Source organism: Lycorma delicatula, chromosome 1 (assembly GCF_047948215.1).
Source record: "Lycorma delicatula isolate Av1 chromosome 1, ASM4794821v1, whole genome shotgun sequence".
NCBI lineage: Eukaryota > Metazoa > Arthropoda > Insecta > Hemiptera > Fulgoridae > Lycorma > Lycorma delicatula.
Window position 1 is genome coordinate 61,739,097 of NC_134455.1, and position 25,153 is coordinate 61,764,249.

A 25,153-nucleotide genomic window follows, 5' to 3' on the forward strand; every position below is an offset into this window, starting at 1 on the left:
TGAAGGCAGGAAGATTGCCATGCGAAAAACTACTCAAACCAAATATAAATGTGTGATGTGTGAAAAACACTTTTGTTTAGACTGTTTTTTTGGTGTACATAAATATTTTGTCTGAAATGTTAACCGTTTTTATTTTCAAGTTGAAATTTTATTACCTATATTTTATTTTCAAGCAGATTTTTTGCAGTTGCTTTTGTATAGTTTTTGTCAATAAAAATAACATCATATTGTAATACTGATATTCTGCATTTATTCATTACATTTATCATACAGTAATAGCCATGTGACACCAGTGTGGACTCGCTATCAACAGGCCAATAACAGTTTCATGACATACTGGCCATGCTCTTTCACTTGCCATGTGTTTTAATAGAAACTATGAAACCAAAGCGGAGTTACACGGCCATATAACCAAACCTAACATGTGGTGACACATTCGACTCAAGCGGCCATTAGATCTGTAACTCTGTGAATCCACGTTGGACTCACATGGCACAATGAAGCGACAAAACCTTGTAGTCAAAACAAAAGTGTTGCTTGTTTCACTCAGTAGTGCGATAAATGATCCAAGAAAAGGCACAGGGTGTTGAGTGAAGTTTAAATGCAATATAACACATCACATCACAAGCCCATTATTTGTGCAAGGTATGAAAAGTTTATGATCATGGAAAATGTTGGGTACAAGAAAAGTTATGGGCGACAGATGTATCGAAAATATAGAATAAATGCCTATATGAACTAAACATTCCTCGTTCAAATGTGTTAAGGAAACATTTAAAAGTGCGACATTATTTAATTACTACTGGCAATTAGAAAAAAGCTACGATTACTCATACGAATTTTTGCTGTTATCATGTTTGATATTTTGGAAGATTATGACAATTATCTTAATAACATTTTTTTTTTTTTTTTTGATGAGGCTACTTTTTACTAATTAGGAAAGGTAAACAAATAAAATGTTAGAATCTGTGGTTCAGAAAATCCATATTTCAATGCTAAGCATATTAGAAACAATCTGAAAATTAATATATTGAATGAAAAGTGATAGATTGATCGGCCCATTTTTCTTTCATTTACATACTGTAACCAGCAACATTTAACTTGATACGTTGGAAAATTTTGCCTATCCTCAGCTTCAACATTTATAACCTAACATCATCTTCCAGCAAAATGGTGCCCTGCCACATCAGACTATATCGTTCATAAATTTCCAGATTGGTGAATTGGTAGTGATGATTCAACAATCTGGGCACCTAGGTCACTGAACTAAAGACATTAGATTTTGTTATTTGGAATTTTATCAAGGACTGTATTTATAGTTGCTGGGTTGCTTACATGGAAGATTTGAAGATGAGAACAATCACTACATTTACTAACACTGACAGGTTACTTCAAACTTAGCAAGAATTAGATTACCTCAAGATATTGTACACGTTACTTACTAATGGAGTAAGTAATGAATAGTTGTGAATTTTATACCAGGAAAAATATTTTAAATATGAGATCTACTTTGCTGTAGACAAATTATAACTATAGACAGTAATAATTTAATTAATCCTTTGATTTACAACTTTCTGATAAAAAAACGTTTAAAACTAAATATCTTTTATGGACATTCTTTACATTGGTGAAGAATTAATGGTCAGAGTGTTTAGTGATTTTCTTGAACCTATTTTTATTCTTCGTAAAATAAAAATGCTACAGATAAGGTAATTAAAAGGTACACATTCATAAAAAAATATATATAAAGAATCTTATTTATTACACGATACATAATAACTGTAATGATATTATCCCTACTATTTACAAGAGCAACATCAACATAAACATTCAATATTACATTTGTTGAAATAAAAAGTATCATTAACATAAAATAAAAACATTGTAAATGTATTACAATAAGTTGAAAAGAAATCAATTTTAAGATATAAGAAAGAAAATTAATAATAATAATAATAATGAGGTTAATATTAATGGACTGAAAGTATAATCACAACTGTAATTAAGTAATTCTTGATATAATTTAACTGTAATTACACTGTTTCATTAATATTACTGCATACATATACACATGTTACATTAATTCTGTTTTTAATTTTCTATTCACTTATTAACATTTAACAATTTATTTATATTAGTTACTTAATTGGAATGTACTAAAATTTATAAATTCTTCTTTATTCATATATTTCATACGAGTGTTACGAAAAAAAAACAATGTATGATCTCAAAAATTACTAAATATGAAATCATATTTCACATAGGTATTTTGTACCATATAACAATATCTTCCGAACACTGTCAGTAAATTTTATAAACATTTAAAATCATTTTCCTATAATTTTTCTCCATCATTTACTGTGATTAAAATTAATTGATAAAATTTGAAAAGCAAGAACCAGAGAACCAATAAAACCAAGGCCCTGAAATTCTAATCTCTAATCAATCACAGCAAATTACCATATTTCTACGACAACTTTTCCTAAATGGGAACTCAAAATTTTTTTCTTTTCTCATATGTACGCATAAAATAAATTTCTGTTTAAAATACTTTACACCTCATGTTTGTAATTCTGATTTATTATGGTAAAATTGGTCAGAATGCAAAGCTGTCCATCTGTGCCAAACAAAATGCTACAATACATACATTACTTTACCCACTGAAAAAGCAGGCTATCTGAATTATAACTGAAAAAAATTAAGTGATAAAATCCAACGAACCTCTTGTAAAAATTTAAGTTGGATTCTATATAAAGAAACTAAGGGACATAGCTAAGGTAAATTTAGTTATATATATTTTATGCATTGCTATCTACAATAATACAAAGAAACATTCAGCATGCTTAACAAAAAAAAAAAAAAAAACAAGTAATATTAATAAACAGATATGAAATTATATAGATACATGTAAGAGATGTAATCATAATAGAAACATAATGTAAATCACATTTCAGCTAGTAGTACAATTATCTAAAAAGGCATCCTCTCTTATTTTAACAAGTCTTTTTTTTTTTAAAAACCCAGTTATTAGTTCTTTTTAACACAAATTTAAAAATCTACTCTTACTGAAAATGTAACTCTGATTCTTATATGAAACAGAAAAAAGTTTTAAAATACTCTTAACTGCAAAAATGAACAAATAACAATGATTAATTAGTATTAAAATTGAGTTCGTAACACAATAAAACTGTTATTAAATATTGTACTTATATAGGTACATCACTATTAAATAGCCATCATCATAGTGATGACTAAAGGTGTAACACCTAGTGTGTAAATTTCAGTGTTGTTCATGTGTGGATGAACAGTAATCTAGTTTAAGGAAAAAGTTAAGATTTTCTGGATTTTTAACAAATATATTGGCAACAAAAACATTTTACTGAGAAAAACAAATTAATATTACAAAAGTAATATTTATTTAAAAATGATTTTTTCCTATATTCTCAATTTTTTTAATTTTATTGTGAAGGGTTATAATACATAATATCACATATAATGAAATAAAGATTTCCGCTCACCAACAGTAACATTTTTTTTAACTGCATAATTAGTAGATTTACAAATAATTCTTCAATACTTGTAAACAATAGCAAAAAATGAAGATATATTGAAGTAACTAATACAATGAAAAGATTTGAGATCTCTAAACAGTCTGAAACAAGAAAGAGAATATTATAAATTACATAGTAATAAAAAAATGACTGAATCAGAGGATAGAGTTCTGCATATTCTTAAAATACATTTTGGTGAATCTTTTGAAAAAATAAACAAAATATGAAAAGCAAAAGCAATTACTTTTAGTCATAAAACTGGAGGGCCAATAATAATGAAGTTTTCTGATACAAAATGAAAATATGTTGTACAAATCAAGCTACTACTGAATTTGGGACTGACTGTCTAGGTGGTGTAATGGTTAAGATTATGACAAAGACAAAATATTTACATTTTCTACTTCCCTGCTCTCTTGTTTCAGTACTATAAATCATAATCTATACCATTCACCATTCTTCATTCTGATGAAGTCTCCGATCTGTTCATTCTTGAAAAGTGAAGAATGTTCATATTTAAGTCGGTAAAAATTTTGATTGAATTATATATTTATCTATTATATGACGGATACAGTATATAATCTATTTCAATAATAATAAAACCATTTTAAATTCACAAAAAAATGCTAAAAAATTTCAGGATTGGAATTAAGCATCTCTAAATTTTTTTTAGACAAATGTCTGCACTTCTGTTTATAATGAAATTGTATTTAGAACAGAGTTGGGTTTTCATGCTTAGCATTTATTTATTCCAATTCTAAATAAACAACATATGTTATTTATAATTTGATTTACAAATACATTTATGCTCTATTATAGCATTTTCATTCTCATACCATTTATAAAGTTAATGGTAATTTGTTTGTGTAATTTATAATGATGTGGAAATAAAAGAAAAAAATATTAATATCATTTAAAAATAACATTTAAGATAAAATTACAATTTTTACAAGAAATTCATAGATTTATACCAGAAAATACAATTGGATATTTTTACATCTATAATAATCATTAAAAAAAACACACACACACACACACACACACACACACACACACACACACACACACGAGTACTTTCACGATTTTCTCGCACCTTCAGTTGATACAATCTTTTCATTGTTCATGTAAAATTACATATTATAAATTCATACCATTAACAAAATAAATTCTTGATCAATACAATAAAACAGAATTTCTAAAACCTTAGATATAAACTTTAAAATCAAGTTAAAAATTCCATATATAAAAATATGTTGTCAAATAATAAAAAGTTAAAGTGATAAATATGTTAAAAAGACTGAATTGCACACACAAATTAATTCTTTTTAACATATTTATAATTTTAAACCTAAGGTTTTAGTTTTAGCAAATTCTGTTTTATTGTACTTATAAAGATTTTTTTTTATAAAAAAGGATAATTGCAGAGGTAACACATAGTTGACAGGAAATGGTTATCTGGCTTTGGAAGGCAATTAAGTTATTAAAATATGTAAATAATACAAGTGCAATGAATATGAGAAGAGTATTTGGTAACTAAATGGAGGGAGTAAGTACACTGTAAGCTACAGTTAGCAAGAAATTTAATTAAATGATATAAAATGAATTCAAAGCAGTTTAATTGTAAAAATTTAAGGCATTAAATTTATCAAGTCCACATGAAACTGGATATAATTTCCAAAACTGAAAATGTTTCATGAGAAAAAAATCACAAAATCTACATCCTATAACAGATAATCATTTTACTCTTAAAAATAACAGTCTATGAATGAATATTTCTTGTTTACTTACCTACCTTTTTTAGCTAAAATTGTCAGAATATTGATTTGTTGTTTCTTAATTTTCAATTAGATGCATCCATCTCAATTTTGAAATCGATGAATGTTCTTACATTTCTTGCTTACAGCACTTCAGATATATTTAGCACATAAGCGTGACTGCAAAAAAAACCCTAGTGTTTAATCTATTGTTTAAGTTACTTAATTAAAAAGATTTACTTACTTCAATAAAGAAATGTAGAACCCTATGAATTTACTAAAGAACTTCTATCTTTGAACTGCGAAAAGAAGCAGCTGTGAATGGAAGAAATTGATTACAGAATATCATGTGAGCAGTGAAAATGTGATACCCATGATTTTTCCTTCGTATAATTTAACTAAATTAGTCATTAACAATATTAGAGATAAAGAGAAGGTAAGTGAATGTGATGATTAAGGGGAAGAGGAAGGATATGCAACAAAAAATGAAGTGAGGTGTTGAACAACACATTAAAGAAATTTGTTGGAACACACTGAAAGGTAGGAAGAAGTAACTTACTGCTTTGATAAAATGATGCGAGTTTTATTTCTAACAAATTAATTTCTTTAATTATTATTTAAGATACTAATATCAATATTTGGAGATAAAATTACAATACGATGTTAGAGACATTTACCAGTAAATTAAATTTACTCGTGAAGTGCAATAAAGATTTCACATTTTGTATAATTTTTTAACTAATTTAGAACTTCTTTTAGTTAATGAAATCATCCATTTTTAATATAAAATTTTAGCTGTAGCTCTTATGATTTATTGTGAAGTATGAATCAGTGATTTTAAATTATGGTTGAATGGTTTTCCTGAAAATTTAGTTCATACTTTATTTCAAAGTTTAATGTATGTTCCTTTCTCTAAGTGTAACTCTATTGAATTCTTTTTTCTATTGGAAATTCTGCATCCTAATTTTTGGCTACTTTTGTTTAGCATGAAATTAAATAATAAGCTTTTCTACATTTTATTGAGTCGAACATATTTTATATTTATTTATGTTTTAAAAAGATTAAAAATATAAATGTACAGCAATTTATTTTAATTTTAAATAAAATCAAAAAACAAAAATGCTTTTATCAGCATGTACTGAGAAGTAGAAGTATAAAGAAAAACTTTTTTTTTACATTTCATAACTTAAAAATTAAAAAAAAATGTTAACATTAGTATGAGTAAATTATTTGTTGGAAAAGGAGTGAATAAATAATAATTTAGCATAGCTAACATGTAATCATAGCTAATAAGGAAGCTGCAACACATGTTATTTTCATGATTACTACATTTTTGATCTTTAACAAAAGTTAAATTCATAAAAACTACAAGGGCTAATTTTCTTCTTTCAACCTCCGAAAAAAAACACATTTACAAAACAGAATGATTTTATTACTAAGAGTTGAGTAGTATCTAACTTATTTTTCTATATAATTGCCAAAATGATTGAGGCATTTGTCATATTGTGACACCAGCTTTCCAATGCCCTCTTCAAAGAAGTTTGCTGCCAGTGATGTAAGGTATGCCTTGACAGCCTCCTAAAATTCTATATTGGTGGTAAAGTTTTGTCTGCTCAACCATGCCTTCAATTCTCAAAAGAAGTGGAAAATGCTAGGTGCTAGGTCTGGACTGTATAGTGGATGATCGAAAACTTACCACTTGAATTAAACAATTCAGGTCTTGCGTCACATTGGCACAATGCGGTTTTGCACTGTCGTAAATCAAAACCATGCCGGATGAGAGCACGCCTCTGTTTGTTCTGGATTGTTCTGCGGAGGCGATGTAAAGATTCACAATAAACTTCCTTTGTTATTGTTGTCCTCTACTCTCAATTAAGTCCACCAAGATACCTTTATCATCCCAAAAAACTGTAGCCATTGTTTTCCTGTTATCAATGTCTGTTTGAAATTTTTCAGCTTGTTTGGAGAAGTGTGCATCCACTGCTTAGACTGATCTTTGGTTTCTGGAATGTCATACTGGATCCAGGTCTTATTTGCCAGTAACGATATACTTTAAAAACTCTTCCCCCTCATTATCATAATGCGTGAGAAATATTAAGGCTGATGCCATTCTCTGCATTTTGTGATCATCACTGAACATTTTTGGGACCCAACATGCATGCAGTTTCTGGTATCTTAGGTCTTTAGTCACAACTGTGTACAGAGAAGACCTTGAAATTTCTGCAGAAAGTTCACTTATCGTAAACCTCCATTTGTTGCAGACAAAATCATCAGAACGCTTAATCAGGAGTACAGTAATGTCAGTCTTGTATTATTGCCCACCTCTGTCATGGATGTCTGTTTGCCCTTCTTTAAATTTCCTACACTATTCCCGTATACTACCATAACTCATAAAGTTTTCACCATACACTAGGCTCACTCTGCAATAGATTCAGCAGCGCTACATCTTTCTGCTTAAAGAAAACATCACACTTCACAACTCACACTTGGCAGGAGCATCGATTGTACCCGCCATGTCCAATTGCCAGTAGCTCAGCTCAGACTGATGCAATGGAGCTGGCAATGGCAGAGGTTGTGGTGGGGGATGGTACAATTGCATGATGTGCAGTTCTGACTCCTGCCTATCTCTTGTTTACTTAAGATGCACGATCAGAGGTTGAAAAAAAAAAAACAGCACTCTTTATTTTGACTGTCCATTTTCTGTTCATATCCTTATTGTAGTAAAATTTACTTACTCTAGTTATATTTTTTCACAGGAGTTAAGAAGTAATTAGAAAGTTTGCATGCATAGTTATCGAGATAAAAAAGTCAAGAAAGAAAATCTTTTTAGAATATCATGCAATAAAAGTGGTTTATACTTAAGCTACGAACTTTTAGAGTTCAATTCTTTTAAACAGAGGTGGTACTTCATGCATTATTTTAAAAATAGATTTAGATGTCTCCAAAGTATTTGTTGACTCTGTGAACTACTTTGGCCTATTTTCTCACACCTAAAAGGGATACTTCAATCACTCTTATATCACAGTTTGCCTTATATAAAACTCACTACTGACTGTGACATATGAAACTACTTACTGAAACATTTTCGAATATTTATTAGTTAAAACCTAGTAGTGCTTCTGTTTTTAAATTTGTAATTGTAAAGGCATTTTTTCTCAATCTTTAAACCTCAGTACTTTGAAAATAAAAATGTAATTTAAAATCATCAATTTTGTAAAAAGCTACTAAATTAAAAGATAAAATTTATCTATATTATTATTGTTAGATTTTCTTGATTTTGTCCTTCATTAGTCTTTTTTTTATAACAGTAAAAAATTACATTTTAAATATCCATTCCTTTATAAACTATGTTTAATAATTTCACATTTAGATATGATACACAAAATAATGTTTAATAAAAAAATATAAATTGCTAGATGCAATTTAACCCTAGATGGGTATAGTATCTCAAATTTGATGTGGTGTTACTCTTTTTCTGTTTGGCCTCCAGAACCACTGTAAGGTATTACTTAAGAGGATGAATGAGGCTGATATGTGTGAAGGATAAATGAAGTGTAGTCTAATCTCAGGTCGACCATTCCTGAAATGTGTGGTTAATTGTTATACTTGTCAATTGGTTACTTGTTATACCCACTACCAGACTAACTTTATAACTAGGGCCCACCCAGCAGAGCTCTCATTGCTCAGTTACTGTTTACTTGGGAGCATGTGCAGATGTCTGAGTTGGATAGTGTGCAATAAAACTTACATGTCAATAATAAGTGAAAAAATTTATATGTATAATTTACGTGTTAATAATTTTGTTGTCATAACTTTTATTACTGTTGAAATTATTTTTAGCATAATTAATTAATACTATATGACTCTGTAAGTAAGGAGAATATAATTTTTTTCTCTCCTAATAATAAAGATAGCTGAGATTTTACAAGATTATGAAATCCTAGATTTCTTGAATAAAAATTCAGAAGAGTCCGAGGAAGAGGAAGGTAATTTAGAATATAAAGAATCAGATAAAGAGTATAGTGATGAAGAACTGAAATATTAAGCTGAAAGAATGAGGTTTATTGAAAAAAGAATTACATTAATTAAAGCAGATATTCAAGAAGCGCAAAAAGAGAAAAAGAAAAATTACCAGAACGTGTAATAATAATAACAGTCCTGCTGATCCCCAAGTTGTTGGAAATAATGATAGAATGTAAGATACTGCTACTTCTGGAAATGTTTTGAAAGCAAATGTTACTACTATGGTGGGGAAAAATGGATTAGTATAGAGTACTGTATATGAATTTCTTCCAGCAAAAACTAAACTAGTGCCAAAAATGTGGTTCACATTCGTCCTTGATAGTGATAGGCAGGTGGAAAGTACTTTAGAATGCTTTATGTTATTTTTCTGTGAAAAAAATATTCTACCCGAAAAATATAAAGTGAGAGACTGAACAGTAAGAGACTACAGTGTGGAGAAATTGCATGGTGTTTTAGGAATTCTTATTTTGGGGGCTGCTTTGAAAGATAATAATCTGGCTACAACTGTGATGTTTGATACGATCTATTCTGATGATAGGCACAACTAGGTACAATGTATTTCAACAAATATGTGTGAAAGAAAATTTAGATTTTTAGTGAACTGCATGGGGTTTTATGACTGGATGACAAGAGAACAACAGAGGAAAAACTGATAAGCAGGCACCAGTACCTGAAATGTGGAATATTTAGCTGGAAAAGTGTAGAGCATATTATAAGCTTGACTCATACCTCAGTAGATGAACAGTTAGTAGAATTCTGGGGAAGATGCTCCTTTCGCAAGTTCCAAGAAAGTCAGCTGACTTTTTTGTGGAACAGTTGAAGATCCTGTGAAAATGTCCAATAGTAATATCACTATGGACAATTTGTTTGGTAGCACTGAGCTGGCTAAAAATTGAGTCACAAAAAGAAACTCACTGTTACCACAAAATTCAAGAAAAATAATCTCAGTTACCAGAGAAACTGACAAACAAGAAATTCCTGGGTAAACCAGGGTCATCTAAGTTTCTGTTTAAAAAACTGTTGTTCCTACAAACCATGCAATAAGGAAGTGTTTTCTTAAAAAAATTTATTTAGATTAATTAAATTCACAGTACACGAGTATATGAACTGATAAGTTGATATAAATTTTATTCTTTGTTCTTTGACTTACTGTCTTGTTAATGTTCAATAGTTACTAGATAACAAATTTAAAACAAAGGTACTTCCATTTAAGAAATGAAAGACTTATTTACTTTAAGAATATGAAATGTATGTTTTAATATAGAAGATGGTTTATACAGTTATGTGGTTGCAATGCTTTACAATATTTAATAATAATCCAAAATGTTAAATATATATTCCATGACATAGGTAATGGGTCCTTATTACTGGGAAAACTTTTTATTTATGTTTGTTATCACTCTGGTTACAGTATCTCCACGTAACAAAATATGAGGCCTGGCTTTAGAATCACGAATGAATTTATAAAACTTATACACATAGAATTAACTTTAACTTATTCAAAAAATGGAGTCATAAAATGTCTGGTATCTTGAGAGCTGCTAGAAGAAACATATACTTGATTTTTAGCTCCCTTTTAAGTATGCAGATTTGGAAGCCATGTAGGAGCAGATGTCATTTTAGATACAAGGATTGTTCTTTGAATGATGTCATAAATTTTTTGAGCATATAAACTTTTTAATGAAAGAGTTCAGTAGTTACAACCATTAAAGAGGAACGTTTACATCTGCTGAGGTAGTAAAATATAGGGAATTTTAGTGCATGACAAGGGATCTTCAATAATTGGGTTAAATAGTTGGAAAAATTAATAAATTTTTCCGTTTGATAATTTAGGAATTTGTAGTAGTCAAGTTTGAATGCTTCATCCTCAGTACTGTTTAACTATAGTGTTACACACACTACAGCTAATAGGTTTTTCATTACTGTTTCTGAATAATTATTATTTTTGAAATAACTTTTTGATTGTTCTTCTGGGATATTGTAAACAAAGCAAGAATGTGTTTTTATAATCAAATATAACAAACAGATTTAAATGTTTGCACAACAGTCTGTAGAATGGTAAGTTGATATTCTATAAATTGCTGGAATTACAGAAACCTTTCACCAAACTTATATGATATTCTTAAAAATTCTCACTTTCATGAATTTCTCCTCTGGAGGACAATTTTTTACAGCGAAAACTAGATTGTCTCAAAAATGACAATCTAAGAATGGAACTAAAAATTGAATAATTATTTACCTTCAACAGCTGAAAAGTTCACAAATAACTATTATGAATTTTTCTTATGTGAAAACAGTCATACAGGAAAGGCTTTAAAACAAGTCTGAAATTTTATGAATTCATACTGATGAGCCACATTGTTATAAAGCCAATGTTGTATAAGGTAACGATGCAATTATCATATTGAACAACTAAAGTGCACCATGATCAAACAATCTTTTGATTACAATTTTCTCAATAATGCTATATTACCAATGAATCACTTCTTATAACTTCTTAAATCTGTGGGGCCACTACTCAGTAATGGTTCTGTTCTACAGATATTTTCTCATTTATTATTGACCAATATTTGGCATAAAACTAAGTTTCCATGTGGTCAAATCATAAGTGAAGCTTGCAGCATCTAACTGATAATAACAGCCATATTTCCCAATGTAGATGTATAATTTATCCAGAAATTAATGGAAATAAGTATCATCCAGCACTACTTGTATTTCTTTAAACCAACATGTACACATATAATATACATAAAAACTCCAGACCATGATATTATACATGAAATTAAATAAGTGAAAAATGTTAGAATACAATCAAAATATTAATAAGAAAATTCATTCACATTCACCTGTAAGAATCATATCAAACAGATAAGATCCTGATCTTCTGTTAATCATAACTAGAAGCATACATTTTGATAAAAAAAATTCTGGACAATTTTATTGCTTTAAAAAAAAACATTAAATTATTTTTTTTTGCAAGCCACATATACTTTTTACATATACAGAATTTTAATTATTTTCATTTATTATTTAATTACACTGAGTAAACTAAATGATTGCTATGTATATATATATATATATTTTATATAATTTTATTAAATTAATATATATATATATATATTAATTTAAAAAAATTATTCATCTCTAATGTATCTTAATGTAGTGGTTACACTGTAGTAGTAGTTATATTACATTGTCAATTTTTCAACTATAGTGTATTAACTGTATAATTTTTTATAAATTTATTTTTCATAGACCTTAAATTATAAGAAAAAAAAAAGATTTTGTCAAGAAAAACATGCGATGCCCATATACTACCTCATTATATAAAATTCTGCTTTACTAAATATTATATCTGTTAGAAATTTTAAAGATTCCATTATAATGTGCATCAGGAAAAAAGTGTTTATGATGTTCCTGTACAATAATAACTTATGAACTCCTTGATGAAAAAAAAAATATTTACACTATATTAAAACTTGTTTTTTTCTACATCATTCTTGTAAGTTTCAATTAAGTTAGAAAAAAAAAATTAGTAATTACAAAAAATCAAACATTTCAAATTTTACATGATGAAATTATTTAAAACAATGTTTAAGCATATTTAAGAACAGTATCATATGTTAGAGAGCATTTGACTTTTTTCTTCTGATTGTCAGCCATTTAAAAAATGTTACTAATTTAGATCTCGATAGAATTTTTTTTTAAACTGTATCACATATTTTAACATTACTATTAAAGTATAGAAATAGTTCATAATTTTAGCAAAGCAAGAGATAAAGAAAATGTATTCTGAATGAAAGAAGAATTTTAGCTGTCTGGAAGAAAAAGAATATAACATCTTTCTGTAGAATATAATAAAATAGACCAGTTAGAATAAAAAAAAATATGAATGTTAAAGATTAACTATTTAAACACAAAATAGACGACTGAAACTGATAAATAATTGTTTTATTATTTATACTTATTTGTTTATTTATTAGTACAATTTTAATACAATGAAGATATTCAAATTCACAAAATAAACAAAAACAGTAGCAAAAGTGTAATTTAAGGCAATAAAATGATTGATTAAAAAAGAATTATGAAAATGAAAACCAATTTAAGCAAAATAAAATGTTAACTACATTAGTAAAATATCAATAAATAATATTTTACTTAGGTAACTTTTAGTTTATCTGTGAAAGATTTTAAAGGATATACATAATCTGTAATTAACATTTTACAGATTACATAACATATTTAACATTTCCATTACCTTTCAAATTTAAACTAATTTTCATAAAATTTGTAATTTTTTATTTCTGTCCATAAAAAACATTCAGAACCTAAGATTGTATATCAAAGCTTTAATTTCAAAATAAGTCAACTTAAATCAGGCACAAAATAGTTATAAAATAATGCAATATCATTCAGCCCACTGAAAAGTGAAAGGTTAAATATATTCACGATCAATATAGTAATTTTTGATCTATACAACAGTAATCATATTTCTGATATGAAATGTAATAATCTATATTAAAACATTATACACATTTTAATACTGAATCCAGCATGGAATTTTTATTTTTTTTTTTTCATATATAATCTACAAATTATTTATTTATTATCTAGAATACACTTCTGCTGTTCATTCACGTTAAACTAAATGATGACCCTCACCTCATGACAGTGCTTAGCCTGTTTACAATAGTTTCTTCAGTCTTAATAAAATATACAAATGCAGTAAAAATCAATTTATAATATTGACCATAATTACATTCAAAACATAATGAATTTAAATTATGTAATCCTATAAAACTTCTCTTCCCAGTGTTTTAGATTTACTTTTCTTTTTTATTTTTTCCTGTTTAGCCTCTGGGAATTAACGTTTAGGTATTACTTCAGAGGATAAATGAGAATGATATGTGTGAGTGTAAATGAAGTACAGTCTCCGTTCGACCATTCCTGAGCTGTATGGTTAATTGAAACCCAACCACCAAAGAACACCAGTATACACGATCTAATATTCAAATCCTATAAAAGTAACTGCCTTTACTAGGACTTAAATGCTGGAACTCTTGACTTCCAAATCAGCTGATTTGGGAAGTTGCATTCACCACTAGACCAACCTAGTGGGTAATTTTAGCTTTACTGTGTATCACTATCATAATTTTTTCACTGTATTGATATATTACTTTATTTTTAACCTTTGATAACTTTCTTGTTTTAGTGCTTCCATATTATTTGGTAAATTTATTTTGAATGTTTTTGATGTCTTTAATGATAACTTACATAAGAAAATTTGCTTCTTTTTTCACAAGTTCTTAGTAGTATAATACAATACATCACAGTTACCCCAATTTATTTCATTTATACCACACTTTTATCATTTTGTTTTATCTTTAGGTTTGCAGGTTCTGTACTTTTCTTTATTAATGTAAGTATTCAGTAATTTAAGGAACATATATTTTTATATGAAATGGTTAAGTACTTTTTATGTATTAAAAATGATTGATATTTTAATTAATATATATCTATAAATTTTACTTCATACCTATTCTCAGTTAAATTTTTAATACAATTATTACTTATTTACATTTCCATGTGCAGATTTGCAAGCTCTATGTATCATATTTTCATGATGATCACGGGTAATTTTAATGAAATTTTGTTTCCATAGATAATTATCATTTTTTTTATTATGGTTTTAATTACCAGTAGTTCATTAATGCAGACATCACATTTTAAGATATTTTTTTATTTGAAAAACCACTTCTTCCAATTCTTGAAAAACCCTCTGCTTTAAATCATTAAGTATAGGCTGAGTTCATTACTAAACGTTCTGACTCATAAAAGACTCCATTTATTAAAAATTTGAGTACCACTTATTGTGATTTATTCTCCTAGAAATCTATGTGAATCTCCTACAATCTCAAACATTTTTAGAATATTTGAATGCCTGCAAATATTTTACTAATTAAGACAGAAATCTTATGGTATCCCCTTTTATCCCATATATCATTGGTAATATTTGAATACAGTTTTTTTTCTTTTTTATAAATAACTAATACCCTAGTTTTTCATAAAAATATAAGTTGAAACGCCTCTCTATACCTCTGTATACTTATATTGTGACCTCTCTAAAAAAAGAAGTGGACTCACTGTGATTCCAGGCAATTCTGTCTTCTTTGGAGGTGGTAGTTTTAGAGAATATGACTGTGTTAACAGAGATAACCATTACCAGTAATTATTTAATAGCATTTAAGCCTGTTAAGGTGAGTAAAATAATACTAATGAAATGTAAGCACATATTTACATTAATTAATAAAATAAAATACAGTACTGATTTACAATAAAATTTTAATTATAAAATAGTATACTATTATTGCAGTCTGTAATTTGACACATTTAATTTTAATGAATTTTTGACATTATGAAATAAAATTCACAAAATTAAGCACACTTATTGGTAATGGATCTGAAATAGTCTTGCTAAATGCCAAAACTTAGAAAATTTTTTTTTTTTTAAATTAAATGATTCCTGATCTTTTTTTTTTTTTTTAAAAATGAATCAGTTTTTTATTACAAGAGAACAAATACATTTTTGACAAAACAAAGATTTTCATTATTCAATGATGTTATATTTGAATGTGAATATATTACTATATAAAAAAAAAAAAAAAAAATGGTAAAAAAAGAATTTTGGATGAAAGAACAAGCTGTAGATACTTTTCTTGAATAAAAATCCTAGTCATTATAAAAAAATGTTCAGGAAGAACTTTTACAAAGTTCTGAAGTTATAAAAGCTAAGTTAGATTTTGAATAGTCTCATCTAAGAGAGTTCCAGAATTCAATTATATTCCATCACATACTGTATTCATTCAATAAAGTGGATTGTATACCTTCATAAATTATTCAAACAAGATGCATTAAGATTTCCAGATCACGTAAATAGTAAAACATTACCAACATTTATGATGTGATGGTGGCTTATGTTATGTCAAATGCAACTGATGAGCAAAAAGAATGACTTGTATTACTACAACAGACAGATTTTAATAAACAGCTGGTGTACAAATTAAAAAAACGACTATTAGATATTACAGCTAGTGTAATATCAATTGATAAAATTTGCAATAAGGCAATTGAGAAAGAGGCCGGGATGACAGAAGTGAATTGATGAGTCATATGTTTAATCTGTTGCAAGAAAAAGCATGAACTGAACAATAACTGTCTGGAAAACAAACATTTATTTCATTTAAGTTGGCTCTTCCATTGTAAACTTTAGTGGTTGCCTCAATACAAATTTGATGGTCCAGGTGGTTGGTAGGGAGTGATCATTTTACAGAAAATAATTATGTAATATCAGTATCATTCTTTAACATTGCATTTTCATAAGTTCTAGTCTTTTCCAAAGGTGGTCATTTTCAATAAAGATGCATTTTGTATTAAAAAATTGAAATATTTATATAAAAAGCCAGAAAAATTAAATAAAAAAATATTATATCACATAGTTTTTAATACATAATAATTACTAATACATGGACTAAATGGTGGGGCTTAAAATAGAATACAACATTAAAAATTAACATACAACAGGTTGGAGTGCATTGAAATGGTTATGTACTCTTATTGATTAAAAGTGTACAAAAGATTTCCAAATTAACTTTTATAATATTGCCAAAACATTACTGGAATTACTGAACCATTAAAACACAATAATGATGGCTTGACACTTTTTGATGAGACTATTATATTAGGTGCATGTACAAGGTACATAGTGCATTCTATGTTTTATTACAATTAAAAACAGTGCTATATGGTTTTACAAAAGGTTCTGAGTATTGATAATGGTCAGGTTTAACACATTTCAGAAGCTAAAACATTAATATTTCTCATAATGCAAAAAGCAGGGCAGGGGTTAGATAAAGTACATAAATTATGAGTTTTTTAAACTACTTATGAGTATTGTGTTACGAAGAAAAGGCTGCAACAGCAAAAGTATATCATGGTTTGAGTGTCATCATGTTGCATGCACTCTCTTGGTGGTAAATAACTTACATATACACATATAAAAATTTAAGTAAACAAGGGCTGACAGATGATGCCATTGTTTTAACCAATATAACATTATGATCTGTTCTGTTATCGCATAAGTGTGATGTTTTCTGACTCTATGAAAATGAAATTCAAAATATCTACTCATATATTTTAATGAAGTTAATGCAAATAATATAGTGCAGTTATAATAGGCACTTAACACCATGATTATTTTTAATGAATTGCTGAAAAAATATACTCTGACTTAGTGTTACATTTTGGGTAGTTTAATATTAACTACTTTTAAAAGAGTGCACTACAGCTACTAATACTTATGTATAAAGAAGGCCTTGTTCTACAAGTAAAACAAAATTTAAAAAAAAATTGATCGATTTAAATCGTCTAATTCATTATAATTAACGATTAATACAATAGAAGTTAACTGTAAAATTGATAAGTAAAATTCAGTTTTTCATTTCTTATTATTCTTTTTATTGTTAAGACATCTTTTGTCCAGTAAATTATGATTTACTGAATCAGAAACTGTGAAAATATCTTTTATGCATTTAGTAAGAAATATATATATATATATATATATATATACAGTGAAAATTAATATACATAAGTTACAAAACAAAATTAATCAACAAAAACAAAGTGATATGATAGATGTTTCCAAAATAACAAAAGATCACAGAATTAACAAAAGATTAAAATTTAGAGTTATACAATTTCATTAATTAATTAAAAAAATACATATTCATATAATTATTTCCTTACTCCTCTGTCAACTTTCCTTACTCTTCTGTCAAATTTCTTGCTGTATACCTTAAAACCATACAAACATCAGTGTTGGAGAATTATCTGAAAATAAATATATTTGACTTTTAATTTTGAATCCACCATTCTGATATTCTATTATTTTTTTTCTTCAATGATGGAATCATATTTCCAGTTTAATCGGATCTATCTTACTAGAAGAATGGATATAAAGTTTCAGTTAAATAAATCTTTACTTACACTGAATTACATAATAACTAAAAAAGTTAAAGTCTCAGGAAAAAATGTAGCTTAATTTATAAATAAACTGAAATATTTATTACTAATCATTACAATAAAAAATATTTATGATAAAATGACTGTTTTATAATCAAGAAGGCGAAAAGTTTTCTAAACATAGAAACATAATTTAAAATGTATAAAATTAAACAATGGTAAAGAATGATGTTTTCAATAATTTTACTACAATAAATTTAGATAATAGTTAAATATTAACATCCTATAAAAAAAATTATTAAGTCAGCAATGGAGCTTAATTATAACTAAAGAAGGTTATTAACTTCTCAACACGATTGTAAATCAATTTACTTGGCAGCTAATAGTTTTTTAGTTTACTAAATCATTAAAAAAATACACATTATCAAATAAATTTGTGGAAAAAGGTATTAGATTGTTTGAAATCATATAGTGTCTTATGACCAAAGAGTATAAAATTCATGATCTAAAATAAATAAACTACTTGAAATTTCATGGTGAAATCAAAGTTCAGTTTCAATTAATACGGAATGGTTTATATTCATTTACTTAAAGCAACATCTTTAGTTTAAATGAAAAATGAGAAAGGCAATTGAACAAGTTAACCCTTTAGTAGTTGTTTGTAAAGTTGTAGTCTAGTCGGTGATTATTAATATTAATATTGTTCTGGTGGTACTTGCAAGTCATTAACTATTTACAGTGGAAAGATTTACATTAACAGGAGGTAAGCATATATTTGTGAACATGTTATAACCCTATGCGTTAATTAAAATTGCAAATTTGCATAATCAGGTATTGGTAATTTTTTGTTGACAAAGTGTTTACAGTTACTTATTTTGTTATATAATTAAATATTTTATGATTTATACTATTTTATCTTAAATAATTTTTAACATTTTAAGTCAAATTGAATGTTTTTGAAATGAATTACAAAGAAGAAAAGTCTTCTTCTTTGTAAGAAGACTTTTCTTACAAAGTCTTCTTACAAAGTCTTACAAAGTCTCAAGAAAAGTATCAGAAGAAGAAAAGTATCAAGAAAGGTATCAAGATATTTCTAATACTATAAACTAAAAGAAGAAAACAATGTGTACTGTATTTTTATTTATTGAAATTTTTTTATTTAGAATTTGTTTTGTTTTATACTACTTCACTATTTACAATTATTTTATGTTTATGCTGCAATTAATAAGAATTTATAAAATTGCTTCTTATACTCTTCCTCTTTTTACTAAATTATCATATTTTATTTATTCATATCATTTACACTTTTAATACATATTGATAAATAATTTTATTACTTTTATTGTTTTTAAATAAAAAACATAATTTTTATATTCAGTTCATATTTATATTTTAAATATTCATGCGCAATAGATATTAGTTAATAATTGAAATGTTTAGCCAACACTGAACATTTAACTTGCATAATATTAAATAATGTAAAAAAAATATAAAAAATTAAATAGCAGTAGGCGATTAATAGATGAATAATCTTGCTTATGTCCATTAAAAATGTTTGCATTGCAACAGTATTTTACTTGGACAATGAGACCAAAGTAGCTACTGTTATTAAGATACTTAGGTTTGAGACAATGGGAGACTACCACACAGGTTAAGATTATGAAAGACAGCAATAATTAGTTAATTGTAAGCAAAAATAAGATTAAATACAAAATCATTACAAACCTAGGTAAACAGTATCTACTAAAAACTGTAACATGAAACAAAGAGGAAATAATTGGAATATGAAGGGAAATGTTATTAATTAAAACAAAGAAAATACAATAACAATAACTAGAGATGATAACATTAGAATCACACCCTTTCACAGAAAACTTCATTAGACAAAAGAAACTGAAAATTTTATTGAAATTTATTAAATACATTAGCTCAATTTAAAATAAATGCATTTAAGCACATCATCTGCACTCTCATTCACTCATAATTACATATATAAAAGTTATTAATTTAAATATTTTCTAATTAACTCAGTTGTATAAAAATACTTTCCTTTTCAAGATCAAAAGATTTCATTCCAAATTTGTAATTGGAATTAAATCTTTCCAGTCCAATTAAAATTTCTTAAATTCTAAATTAATAATGTTGTAAGCAAATTTGCAGACTACTAAAATTTGAAAAAAAAGCTCATGTTAAAATTAAGAACTAACATGTTAATCTAGAATGGTTAGGATGACTATTTTGAAAGATGGGTATAAAATTATTGTTATGCAATCCTATTTGAACCTGCTAATAATTAGTCTTTGGTTATTGATCAGATCAATTAGATCAGCAACAACATACATTCTCCATTTCATGACTATAACGTGATGAATCATAGCTAATATTCTAGATGTATGCATGTTTGTCTATACACACAAAATATAAAATTACTAAACTATCAGTTGCCAAGGAAATAAATTTAAAATTAAAAATAATCATCTACGTAACAGAATATTTTTTTAACGTATTGTACCATCAAATTACAGAATACTCAATAAAAAGAAGAAATATCAACAATAAATAGTAAAAAAATAAACAATACTCAGGATTAAAAGCTAGAACCTGAAAAAAAATCAGTACAACTGATTACCTCTTAAATACAAAATTTTCAATTCTGCAAAATTTTAGAAGAGTATTAATTATAGAAATATAATTTAATATTTAAGTGAATATATAAATTTAATATGAGGAAATAAATTAAGCATTCTAATGACTTAAAATAAGTTATTAAAACACTCGTATTTCTGCTCCACACACACACATTGAACAACAGTTAGTTAATACCATAATATCCATCATAACGAAGAGGTTAACAATTGACGATCGTAATATAATTATTTTATCATTATATTTTCGATATATATATATAAACGCATAATTATATATCTAAGTAGTAAACTTGATGTATAATTATTAAAAGTCTCCATGTTGAAATTAACACTTTTTTAATATTCAATTAAGTGTCTAGCAGAATATATACATACATATAATACAATGTAAACTTTAGCCGTCTTCTTTCGGTGGGGTGAACCAACCTGAAACAAATGACACAATTAACTTCTAATTATAATAAGTATGAAAACAGCACACTTACAGATAGGATACAGAACTCTCATTGTCAATGAAGTAATGTATAGAAAGTTACACAGGATTAAAGTTAGGACATTTTTGAAAATTTTACAAGTGTATAATTTTTAAAAGAAATAAACTATAATAATGAAAAATCATTTCTTCAGGAATAAGCTTAATTGGACATACATTTGTTTACATTAACACCAATATGGAAGTCTTTGTGAACATTTCTTATGAATTCTGAGCTCAACTTGCTAAAGGCAAAAGAATTATTTTTTTGAAACCAGGGTAAAACAACATGCTTCTACGATGTCCTGCTAAACAGAACCATTAAAACTAAAACAAATGTGATATTTTGCTGTGAGGAACTAGACCTAACCTACAATCTCTGAGGAACTAGACCTAATTAAGTTAGAAATTATATTTATTTTATCCTTGGGGGTATGTTATAGGCAATTCTATCAGTGCAGACCACTTAAAGCACACAAAGTCCAGAACAAATCTGTACATAATAAACAAACTGAAGAACATCAACCATGTAGGATTCTTATAAATCAGTCAGGATGCAGAATTTAATTTCAAACTATTACCAAAGCAAAGTTTTAATTCGATGCACAACAAATTTTATAGAGTACACTAAATGCAGAATTCAATTTTATTCTTTCTTTTGAGCAAACTCCTTTCAGGAGATCAAAATGGTAGGAGTGAGGGTTATTAAAATAAATAGCGTTTTGTACGCTAATTAAACAGATGTCTGATTACTCTAGATCATTCAATCATTATATCATCATTATCATCATTAGATCATCTTCCATTATAGATAAAATGAAAAGAAGGCTTGAATTAATTGTACAGTTTGTTTTAGGCAGGTAAGAATTAGGTCTTTCAATTTATAATATGAGACCATTTATGCAAGTAAGAATTATGTCTTTCAATTTATAATATGAGACCATTTATAAGATTAAATAACAACTGATAATGACTAACAAAACAATCCTGAAGACTTCAAAAAAACATGTAGTAGGCCTTAATGAGAAATACTATATTCAAGTTTCAAGAATGTCAATGAGTATCTGCAATACCAATGATTATGGGTACTAAATTTTAAATGATGAGACTGTAGACTATAAAATAAAATAATGATTAACTTGCTTTGGAAGAACATCACGAAGATCTGAGGGTATCACATGACAAGATTAATTAATAATTTTCTTGCTGTGAATTGGTTGGAGTAACCAGAATATATTCTGTTGATTATCTGATTAATAAATAACACATGATTTTGTAGTAAATCTTTTTTTATTACAAAAATGATCACTAAAGAAACTGCTGATTCTAGAGTTTCATTAGTAACTGTACAGAGTTTTTTAAGAGGTACTTTCTTCGTATACTGCAATAACAAAAATTTTCTATTTTGTATTTTTTGTTACATTTAAATGTTTATCAAGGTGGGTAATCAAATCTAACCATCATATTTAGTAGTTTTTCTGCAAGAAGACAGACATAAAGGATAGGGAGAGGATAATTCTGAAAATTATTTATTTGTAACATATGCCAGAGGTTACTGTTATTCTAGGTGCAAATACAATTTTATAATACCTATTTCTTCTGAAATAGATCCAAAAAAGTTGAACGTAGCGAGTAGCTTTGCAAAAACTTACAAAACTTTGATACAAAGTAGTGTAGATCATTTCATCAATTCAGGATGTTAAGCTCTATTTTTTATTAGTTCAGATTTTGCTATCAAGTAGTATTAAACAATATACGTATTGAAAATATTTAAAAACCAAAATATAAGTTTACTTTCAAAGTTTACAAAACCAAACTAGATTTAAATCACAAAAACTTAGGGCCATTTATGTACCCATAAATTTATATGAAACCATGAAAAGAAATAATTCATTCTGTTCAGCAAAGTTCACTGTAAAAATGATATAACAAACAGTAGAAAAATGGAAATGATGGCACCCATAATTTCCATTTTAAATATTGGATGATGAAAAATTTCATCATCCAATCAGTTTCTATTCTTTTGCTTCCAATATTTCCTGCTTTCAAACACACCTTGAATGTTTGACAGTTCCTGACAGACGTTATACAAATTAAACTAGCAGAGCAAATAACATTGCATAGAAACAAATTAAACTAGCAGAGCAAATAACATTGCATAGAAGATTCTTCACATATTGCTTTAGATTTTTATTTAAAGGATATGTAAGTATTCACACTTTTTGTCTATTTTTTTAGACTGTCACTTACAGTCTTTAAAACCTTATTGTCAAAATTGTTAATACGAAAAAAAGATCCCTGTAATAGTGAATTCTGGAGATGATCTACTAACAATAGGGTATGGTTAGTTCTATGTATGAGATGCGATCTAAAAGTTCCTGAAATTTAAATTGTGTGTGAACTGGTTGTATATCTGTGTGATGCTAGATACAAGCTGTACTTCTTTAGCTATCAATTGAGAAGTGTCATAATATATTTTACTTTGTAATGGTGCGAATCAGTATGACATTTTTTGATTCTATGACAAAGTAAAAATTAATAATTTTAAAGAGCAACAAATTGGATCAAATTCAGAAAGACAGCTGCAGATGCTACCGAATGATTAAGTAAGCATCTGGTGAGCATGCTTTAGGCCAAGCACAAATATGAGATTGGTACAAGTGTTTTACAAACAGACAATAGTAGTTAATTATGAGCATTCTAGTCATCCACAGTAGTATAATATGTTTACAATCACCACCATGTTTTTTTCCTACATTAAATAACAATTAACATACCCACAACAACACGATTAAGAATATACATTAAACAATCATTTTGCAACCAAGGAAGATCATATCCCCCCCTTCATAATGTTTTTTTCATTAAATCCCCTCTTTTACTAATATATTTCTCATTAAAATGTACATTCAACATCGGAAAGAGATATGTTTACATTCTTTGCTACTCATCAACACTACTCAGTTTGTTAATTAATGTATATTATTAGATGCACTTTAACAAAAAAAAAAAAAAAAAAAAAAAAAAAAATTATCTAACAGCACAGCCTTAATGACATATTTATCTGCAGGTAGGTCTCGTTCATACGAATTAAATAAGATAATGTTACATCTGACCTATTATCTATTTTACATCGACGGGTTGTTTTTTTTTATATTACCAGTAATGGTGAGTAGGCCACTCACTATGTTATTGTATATCAATAAAAAATATGTGATTGTATTAGGCTTGAAATTCCCTTCAGTTTCAACTTGAATTTTCAAATCAATAACATCCATTTTTACAGATCCATCTTGTTGCGAATAATCAATCATGTATAAAGGATATTTGTTTTTTGAATCTGAGAATGTGTACGGTGAATCAATTAAAACTGTAATTTGTTAATCGCTTTTAATTTCCTGTCAACAATTTCAAATCATAGAAATTTTTATGTTTTAATACTTTCTTCAGTCAATTTGTAATGTTTTATTATTAAAAAACTCATCATCACTTTCATATGTAAGAGGCATTATCTATCTATCTATCTATAGTAAAATAAAAAAAAATCATTTACAAATAGTTTATTTACACTCTCTCAATACTAACAACATGTTCAATCATTTTCATCAGTTAACTCTATCACTAAATCATAAATTTCTCTCACATCTACAGGTACAAATTCAATATAAAATGGATATTCTTCAATTATAT

At 27.1% G+C, this 25,153-nt stretch overlaps 1 protein-coding gene across 5 annotated transcripts in view; it reads right to left on the reverse strand.

The window, feature by feature from the left end:
* Positions 1–1,773: 1,773 nt before the first annotated feature.
* The window catches only part of LOC142318880 (ubiquitin-conjugating enzyme E2 Q2), a 117,898-nt gene continuing 94,518 nt past the window's right edge, over positions 1,774–25,153 (reverse strand). The window contains exons 8-11 of one of the 5 annotated variants that reach the window (XR_012755068.1): positions 21,367–21,417; positions 18,128–18,211; positions 5,341–5,482; positions 1,781–3,652 (exon numbers count right to left, since the gene is read on the reverse strand). Coding sequence is in view for 2 of the 5 variants with exons in the window: in XM_075355489.1 (XP_075211604.1) it covers positions 21,386–21,417 (32 nt within the window). In the remaining 3 variants the exon portion in view is untranslated. Of the gene's footprint in view, positions 3,653–5,340; positions 5,483–15,973; positions 21,418–25,153 lie in introns of those variants that run through there. The other 4 variants (XR_012755064.1, XR_012755070.1, XM_075355504.1 and 1 more) reach the window with 4 other exon arrangements.